The 9,283-nt window shown below is 42.3% G+C and overlaps 1 protein-coding gene across 1 annotated transcript in view; it reads right to left on the bottom strand.

Moving 5' to 3' along the window:
* Positions 1 to 9,283, bottom strand: part of LOC102388612 (mucin-5B-like) — an 82,320-nt gene that overhangs the window by 46,087 nt on the left and 26,950 nt on the right. Inside the window, exon 15 of the mRNA XM_025207896.1 lies at positions 6,748 to 6,874. Coding sequence (XP_025063681.1) covers positions 6,748 to 6,874 — 127 coding nt within the window. The remainder of the gene's footprint in view (positions 1 to 6,747; positions 6,875 to 9,283) is intronic.

Below are 9,283 nucleotides of genomic sequence, written 5' to 3'. Positions count from 1 at the left end.
TGTGAAGTATCTTTCTGAACTTTGATAAACGCAAATACGCACTTTTCCATTACAATGAAACCTCATCTGCTCAGAGGTGGAGGGTGGGGAGTCAACTCACTTAAAGTATTTAAAAATGAATGAGAAAAAACATTGTAAACTATAGTCAGTCAGGCACAATCCTGACATGGCAGGGGATGGAGTAGATGACTAGATAGAAATTTGTTATGGATAATATCTACAAATCTGTTTTTAGATCAGGGCCCAGATACTTCTGATGCATCCTTCTTCAGTTAAGAGAAATTTGGAAAAAATAACACTCAGCAGGTGTGAAACTTAATGATTTCTGCTGCCTGTATGCTGCTGCCAAAGAAACTCTGTGTAGATACTTGATTTTCTGAGAACAATGGAGAGACCATGGGAGAAATTCTTGAAAGACCCCCTGAGAAACACAGGAACAAAGTCTTAGGCTCCCTTGAGTGCACCAAAAGGCTAAACACAATGTCTAAAAGGGTTGAGTTGTCCCAGTGAGAAAGTAAAAAGCTGGACAAGCTGAACATAGCATTGACAAGAGCCATCTTCAAATCTTTGCAAGGAGCATGAAGTAGAGGGAAAAATAACCCAAGAGGTTACAATGAGAGGCAAGCGGTTCCTACTATTTGAGTTGAGGGGTATGGAGCTGCAGGCAGGAGCCCAGCAGTATCATTGTCAGTAAAGCCTTCTATGCCTGGGTGAGCTGGACCTTCCCCCTACATAAACTGCTGTTGCCCTAGAGGTGGCAGCTGAAGGTCACTGACCACTCTGTAAGTCTGAAGTGCGTGTACTTTTTTATTTGATATGTTTTAAGTGTTGAGAAATTTTATATAACTTTTAGCTTATTTTCTGTCATCTCCATTATTTTGTTGTTTTAGTCTATGGAATATGGGAAATCCCCCTGCAATCTTATGTGATAAAAAACTAATGAAGGAGGATGGTGCCTCCTAATATTCATTGCTGATGAGAATTTTAGAATGCTTAATGCATAAACTGGCAAAGACATACCGGGATATTCACATTTGTTATGGCTAAAGGAGCAAGTGTGATAGGTTACATATTAATAGAACCACAGATGTAGTATAATTATAAATCATTAACAGTTCCACTGTGGGTAGAAAGCGATCAGTTCCTCCTCTTACTAAAAATTCCATTAGAATTATGGGGCGCTCCTCCTCAAAACTGTGCAACTAGGCCCCCAAATTGGAAATAGTCATTAAAACCAGAATTCAATGGAATAATAAGTTATGAGATAAATGTGTTGCCCTCTTCCAAGATACTCTCTCAGACCACTTATCTCATATTCTCAAAGTCAAGAATCCTGAGAAGCAATTACATGATGTGAAGCAGTTGTTCACAGTTGGAAAATGTCCTTATAAAAGAGATTACCTTTGCTGAGAATAAGCACTGTTGGGGGCACAAACCCTGGTTTGATGAGAAATGTTCTCAAACTAAAGATGATTTTAGAGATGACTTGGAGGAATATAAGTCTAAAAGTGATTGCATTAGCTTTCAGTGGATCAAGACGATTAAAACAGACTGCAAAAAAAATCAATAGATAAGCAAAAGAAACAATATCAAATCAACCAATCGGAGGAACTACTAGCTGCAGGGGAAAAAATATCAATGCTTTTAGCAGAGTATAACAGAAGGGGAAAAAATGTATTTCCTGATGCATCTATCCCTGAACATACATTGGTTTTGCTCTTTAAAAATAAGTTTAACAACTTACTGCAGACAGTGAAGTTAAGTGTAGCTTCTTTTTGAAGGAAATTTTATCTGTTAAGCTACAAGTTCCGGTTCAGAAGTGAGATCATGATCTCACCGCTGAACCTTATGTAAGATCGTATATATCCTTCATGGAAATGGAAAGGCCAGTTTTGATCAAAAAATGTAATATAATTAATTTAGAAAGCATTTATCCAAAGTATTGGAATTTAAATATAATAGTCCTAATTTTTAAAAATGGTAATAAGAGAGATCCTACATCTTACTGCCCGATTAGCCTTATGTGTATTTCTGCCAAAATATTTGGGACACATTTACTTTTTACCTTCAGGTATGGAGCTCTGAAAAAAATATTTTGGATGAAAAGCAGACTGTTTTTAGAGAAGGCTATTCCTGCATGGACCATTGCTTGGCATTGTATTACTTGGCATCTAAATACGTTAAAAGACAAAATCACTTGTATGTTGCCTTCATAGATCTCAAGGGAGCCTTTGAGTCCATAGATAGATTAAAATTATGGAAGAAGCTGGCAATAATGTCAATAGACAAAGCTCTCTTACAATTAATTGCCACTTTCTATTCAAACAGAGCATCAAGGGTGCGTTATGGGATTGGTGGTGCCCTATTTCCCAACTAAGGCAGATGTATTGCAAGGATGTTTACTTGTTCTGCCACTTTTCAATTTACTCTTGCATGATTTAAAACAAGTTCAAACAGGGCACGTCTACACACAACACTATGTTGCCATAGCAACATGCTACAGCGACGTAGCATCCAGAGGCACAAACCATGATGCTGCTATAGTGCATTGCTACAGCAATATAGTGGCTAAAAATAACTGTGTGCCACCAGCACAGTGCAGTATGGGCTGTTTCTGCACCATATTTAGTACTTCCAAAAGACTATATCTCTCTTGCTTTATGCAGATGATGCATTCATTCTGTTGCAATCCCAAATAGGTCTTCAAAGATTATTAGATGCCTTTAAATAGTGTTGCACCTCAAATAGCTTAGAAATCACTACAGCTAAAACCAAAGTAATGGGCTTTGGAAATGAAAGAATGAAACCGGATGGGTGTTCACAGGGAAAGAAACAAGAAGTTGTGTCTTCGTTTAAATACTTGGAATATATTTTAGCAAAAATCTGAGCTGGAATAAGCACATTGAAAATGTGAATGTTAGAGCAAAACAAGCTTTGGGTGGAGTTTTATCTTTTTACAATAAGACTGGCAGAAGAGCAGGTCTGGAAGTACAAAAGGCTCCACCAGAAGTGCTTCTGGTCCATTTCTGGGTCTGCTACCGAGTGTGCTGGGGAGTCCCCCGCGCTCCTGTGGGACGCTCCATCCGCCCCAGCATTGCAGCATTCATGAGCCGCCTGCTACCTTGCTATATGTAGAAAAAACATTTAAAGCTGTGTCCATGTCCAAATTCCCAAATCTTTGCAAATCTCTCTGAATCGATTAGGAGGGTTCCGATTCAGTTCAGAGAAATTAAAGGGCCTCCTGATTCTACTCGGATTTGGAGATTCAGCCACCAAATTGGGCAAATCTCTACTGAACCAAATCAGGAACCGAAGCTTCACACAGCCCTAGTAATTACCCCACTCCAGCAGACTCCAGTATCATGTGTATCAGCATCCTCACATTGAAAAATGGTGGCAGGCTGCTTGAAACTGAAGCTCATTTTATGAGCTGCCACTTTTCAATGTGGGGACACAGATACACATGACACTCCGGGCACTTTTAATTAGCACAGTTCTGAGAGCTGTGCTAATTAAAGCACTGCTCCCCCCTCCACCCCCACCTCCCAGAGCATATCGATAAATACCTGAAGGGTCTATAGATATAAGGCAGATTCCATTTTATTGTGTGAAGCAGAACTTTGGAGTGCTGACCCCATGGTCCACCCAAAAATTGAAAAGATTTCTAATTACTTTTTAAGGTAGCTTTTGTCTTTACCTAATTCTACAGAAGTGGGGATCATGAGCTCTAAAACTGGACTGATGAATGTGAACATTTTAGTCCAATAAACAACCTTAAATTCCTGGATGAAAGTTAGATCTTTTACACAAACCAGATATCCCAAGAAGTGCATTTTAGATGCCTGTCCTCTGTCAAAAACTATGGTTTGGATGGCTAAAGACCATCTACACTCTCTTGCACACATAAATGACCTCAGAAATATACTGAGAGTAACTGATCTGATATTTCTCCTGTATTTAAAACAAGGCATATATTTAAGAATTAAGGATGACAGCATGCAGACAAGATATTCTGACAGTGAGACTGAATCAAACTTCCCTTTTCTTAAAATTAATAAAACATTCTGTTGGCCTACAAACCTATCTGTGGTGCAAAACTACAAGCAACAAGAGGCATCACTAGATTGAGATTCACATTAATGATATCTGCAGTGTTAATGGGCAGGTGGTGTCAGATTCCATATTGAGAAGAATATGCTCTTAAAGAATGAGATTGATGGAAGAATAAAAAAGAATGAAATTGATGACTAAATCATTATTTGTGGCTTTCTATGTTCTGTGAAGAAATAAGAGGGAAATAGATCTCGCCATTAAATAGGGAAAACTAGGCAAATGAGGAAAAAGACAATCTGGCTTCTTTCTCACACTTTGGAGCCTGTCTTATATTCCCTAAGTGTATTTGTGCTACTTGCACAGGAATAAGGGCCAAGATAAAATAGAATTTTCCTGTTCTATCTTTCATTGCTCCATTTTACCTCTTCTTTTAGATCATTATATATCATGTTCTGTTTTAATTTTGTGTAAACTGGTAAAATACATTATCTTATTGTGTGCTTTTAGTAAAAATTATGATTAATATAAATGGCATTTAATTTTTGTATATATAATGTTATTGTTCATTTAATTCTATTTCATTATATTATTTTGGTGAAAGCTGCGAATAAACTACTACTACTACTACAACTATTATTACTACTATTTGATCGGTCTGTGGGATTCGGCAGCAATCTGATCCAGCTTTGGATCCGTCCGCTTCGGATGGCCGTCATCTGATCCGAAGCTCCAGACCGGGTTTCTGCCTCGATCCGGCTGAAGTGGCTCCTAAGCTTCGGAGCCACCTCGGAGATCCGGCCATAGGGTATAATGGGGAAATCAATGAAATTTCTGTAACTGTTGCTTTTGTCTGATTTGGATGAAACTTGCAGAAATGGTAGTCTCTGCTGAGTGCATGAAACCTGCCAAGTATCAAGAAGCTTGGTGCAGAGGTTTGGGTGTAACTGTACCCCAAATTCTTGAAAGCCAAACTCATGTTTTGGCTGTGTGTTACACCACAGGGGGGTGAAAACTGCAGGGGTGGTGGCCCCTAGTGAGGCCACAGGGCCTGCCAAGTTTGAAGAAGATCGGTGCAGGGGCTTGGGGGAAACTGCACCTCAAGCTGTGGACAAGCAAAATTCATGACCTGGGTGACCCTGTGTGTGTTAAGGCGCAGCGGGGTGAAAACTGCAAGGATGACAGCCCCTGCTGCAGCCATGACACCTGCCAGCTGTTGAGGAGATTGGTGCAGGGGGCTCTGGGGCCCTGCACCCCTAGCTGCTGACAGGCAAAACTCGTGCCATGGGTGTTTGTGGGACTGACTGTGTCTGTCTTGGGGCAGTTGATTGTTTGTATTGATTCTTTCCTCTCCTTAGTCTGGTTTTGTAGGTGCTAATTGATGGCAATTAACTGGCTAGGTTAGTTAGGTCCTGTGTATTGAGCTGGTCTCTGAGTGAATCACGATTGATTGGTAACACAGCAGCTTAGCAGCTAGGCCTGCAGCAGTGTCTCCCCTCCCTGCCCCAAGACAGACACAGTCAGTTGCACAAGCACCCATGGCAGAAGTTTTGCCTGTTAGCAGCTAGGGGTGCAGGGCCCCAGAATCCCCCTGCACCAATCTCCTTGACAGCTGGCAGTTGTTGTGGCCACAACAGGGGTCACCATCCCTGCAGCTGTTGCCCCGCTGCACCTTAACACGTGCAGTGTGACCCATGGCATGGGTTTTGCTTGTCCACAGCTTGAGGTCCAGTTCCCCTCAAACCCCTGCAGCAATCTTCTTGAAACTTGGCAGGCTTTGTAGCCTCAGCAAGAGATACCAGCCCTGCAGCTTTGACCCTGCTGTGTTGTAACACATAGACATGACAGGAGCTTTGCTTTCAAGAATTTGGGGTGCAGTTCCCCTCAAACCCCTGCACTGATCTTATTGAAACTTGGCAGGCTTTGTGGACTTAGCATAGGCTACCACTCCTGCAGTTTTCACCCACCTATGTTGTAATGCCTTGACGTGACAGGAGTTTTGCTTTCAAGAATTTGGGGTGCAGTTTCCCCCAAACCCCTGCACCGATCTTCTTGAAGCTTAGCAGGCTTCATGCTCTCTGCAGAGTCTACCACCCCTGAAAACTTCATCCAAATCAGACAGAAAACAACGAAGTTATAGATATTTCATTTTTTCCCCATTATACCCTACGGCTGGATCTCCAAGGTGGCTCCGAGGAGGCTCCGAAGCACTTCAAGAAGCCTAATGAGGCCACAGCTTCGACCTGGACATGCTGCTTCAGACCCCGAAGTGTCCAAAGATTTTCTGGATCCAAAGCAGGGTCCGAAGCTTTGCACAGCCCTACTATTTTGAGGTAATTTCAAACTGAAAGGAAGACTAAGAATGGTGCATCTCTCCATGAGACAGGTACTGCAGTGCAGGTACTCCTTCCTTTCCTTCCTCATCTCCCAACCATTGCTATTGGTCAATCCAGGGACATACCAATGAGATTGTTTGAGAGGTGATAAGACTAAAGAGCGTAGAAGGCTGAGCCAGGTCTTAGGACCCTCAAAATAGCAAGTGCAGTGTCATTGCTGAGTAACAAAGGACCTGACCTAGAGAATGTGCCTAGCCTATCTCTAAGATACTTATTCCCTTGGTATGCAAGCATAGAATAGCATAACATTGCTGAAGGTGCTCTCCAGTGCACATATATGTGTTTTTTATACTATACATACCACAGATACCCTCCCTCCACGCTGTCAGAGGTACTCCTCTTGTAGCACAATCTCTGGAGTATGTAGAAAACACAGCACACATTGCCTCCTCACTCTTCTCAGCATTACAGGTATCATATATGCAGTTCTAGGGAACAGAAGAGGAAACCAGAATTATGATGGTAATCTAAGCAGCAGAAACAGAAGGGGCTTAAAAATTGGTATATTCAAAATGAATTCACTTTGGTTTAATCACTTTCCAGAAAGTTTTCCTGTCATTGACACTTGATCCTCAATACTATAAATCCAAAAAATTATCCTTGTAAGCATTTTCAGGGGCATAAAATAACTTTATTTTGGGTCTTCAATTTCAACTTTAAAGGTAAACCACTTATTGCTTACCTATGTTAAAATATATATTTGCTTAACTGAGACAAAAAAGAAGAGATGGGCCTCTACCACTTGAACTTAAAAAATGGCTCTGTTAGCTGTCACCTATAGTAATACCCTTACATTCTTTCCAAACTACTACCAGATGCCAGAAAGCAATGTGCCTATATATTTGTATATAGTGGCCATGCCTTCTCCCACTGGTATCAATAAGAAAGACTCTCACTGACATCAGTAGAAACAACAATGGGCCATAACTCACATATAAAATCAATAGGGACAGCAAATATATCCATAGTGTGGTGAATCTAGAGTTTTGATCAATGTAACCTGTTTTACATGTAGCTGCCATTGGAATTTTAGTGCTCTGGCAAATTTGAAGGATAATTTACAAGATCCTTTTTAAATGGAGCAAAAAAACCCACATAAAATAAATCCAAATCTCCATTTCATTTAACTTTCCCAAGTTTTTGGTCTCAAAAAAAGAAATTGGGTATGGTTTGAAAAATGTAATTATTCTAAGAACATCTCTTTCCATCCCTGTCCCCCACAAACAATTTACAAAATTGAAAAATTTGTTTTTCAATTTTGGATTTTGGTCAAAAGAACAAAAAATGTTTGTGGGATTTTTTTTTTAAATGCTTTTTTTGGAATTTCCCACAAAACCATTGGTGATTTATTTTATCACTTCTATTACTCATGTACTTTGATGTTAAAAACACTTAAAGTATTTTGCTTTATCAGGGTTTAATAGCACCAATTAAAGAGACACCATTAACTTGCTTTTACTATATTTTTTCTACATAGAATACAAGAACGGCTTGAAAGCTCGACAGTAATGCATCTACAAAGTATATCCAGCACAGCTATACTGGCAAAGAATGTCAATGTGCCTCTAGTGCAGAAGTGAGCAATTATTTTAGCTAGAGGGCCACTTAATGAGTTTTGATGAGCTGTCGAGGAATGCAAGGGTAGCCCCACCCACTGATAGGTGCCCCACCTCCTCGTTGCTATCTTGGGACTGAAAGTCCTGCCCCTAACCCCTGACCTTTGCCACCCAAAGTTCCTCCCCCTGCTCCCAGAAGTATTTCTTTTGGGAGGGGTGGGTTGCCATCTTGGAACCAGAAAAAAAACCAAAATCATACACTAAAAGTCAAACACCTACTATAACATACTTTAATTTTATTACAAAAATATTTTTGTCGTGATTTGTGTTTGCATAGTCTATATAGAGATGATTGCATAATTATTCAAAAATAAGGTCTTACTCTTGTATATTGTGTCGGGGGTGCGTGAGGTGTGGTTGGGTGTGGGAGTGTGTGTACGTTGGAGTGTGGAGATGTGACAGGGAGGTTGTGAGGGGGTGTAGCTGTGTGTGGGAGGGCAAAAGGGTATGCTGGGGGTGTATATGTAGGGGATTATGGAGGCAGGGTGTGGGTATGTGGGGTTTGTTGGGTGTGAGGGAGGGTGGAGGTGTGGGGATGCCCCCATACCATTCACCCCATGGCACATAGCCCCTGCCAGTGGCAGCAGTGGCAGGTAGCAGGCACTTGGGGCACTTATGGCCCACGCAGGCGCTGTTGCCCAGTGGTGTGCAGCTCTGGCCAGTGCTGCATACAGTGTCAAGGAGCACAGTCAGGTCAGCCAACTTCTGCTGTGCAGGGCTCCCCATAGTGAAGCCCCACACAATGGAGCCAGCTGCCTTCTCTGCCTCCTGCCGTGCAGGTCCCAGGACTCCACTGGAAGTGGAGGGGAACTCCACCCCCTGCTTCCTGGCAGAGTCCTGAGACCTGCATGGCAGAGGGCAGGCAGCTTCATCATGTGGGGCTTCCCCACAGTATCATATGAATGCTGGGAGCTGCACGTGTGCCACAGGGAGCCCTACAATGACAGATGCTACTCGGCCTGGTTGTGCTACTTGCCAGCATGTGCAGCACTGGCCAAAGTTGTGTGCTGCCGGGTGGCAGCATCTGTGTGGGCCACAAGAGCCCTGAGCACCGAGCGCTTACTGCTGCTGCTGGCAGCAGGGGCTGTGCACCATGGGGAGGTGTGTGTGGGGGAGTCCTCACCCCCGCACTCTCTCTCACACTCACACCCTCCCTCACACCCACACCCTCTCCACCCAAGCTCCGTGCTCCCACCACTTCCCTGGGTGCAGGCTCTGCAC

This window comes from Alligator sinensis, unplaced genomic scaffold (genome assembly GCF_000455745.1).
Source record: "Alligator sinensis unplaced genomic scaffold, ASM45574v1 scaffold5_1, whole genome shotgun sequence".
Classification (NCBI taxonomy): Eukaryota; Metazoa; Chordata; order Crocodylia; family Alligatoridae; genus Alligator; species Alligator sinensis.
Note: the sequence above shows the minus strand (reverse complement) of the source record. Positions and strands in the feature narration are given on the sequence as shown.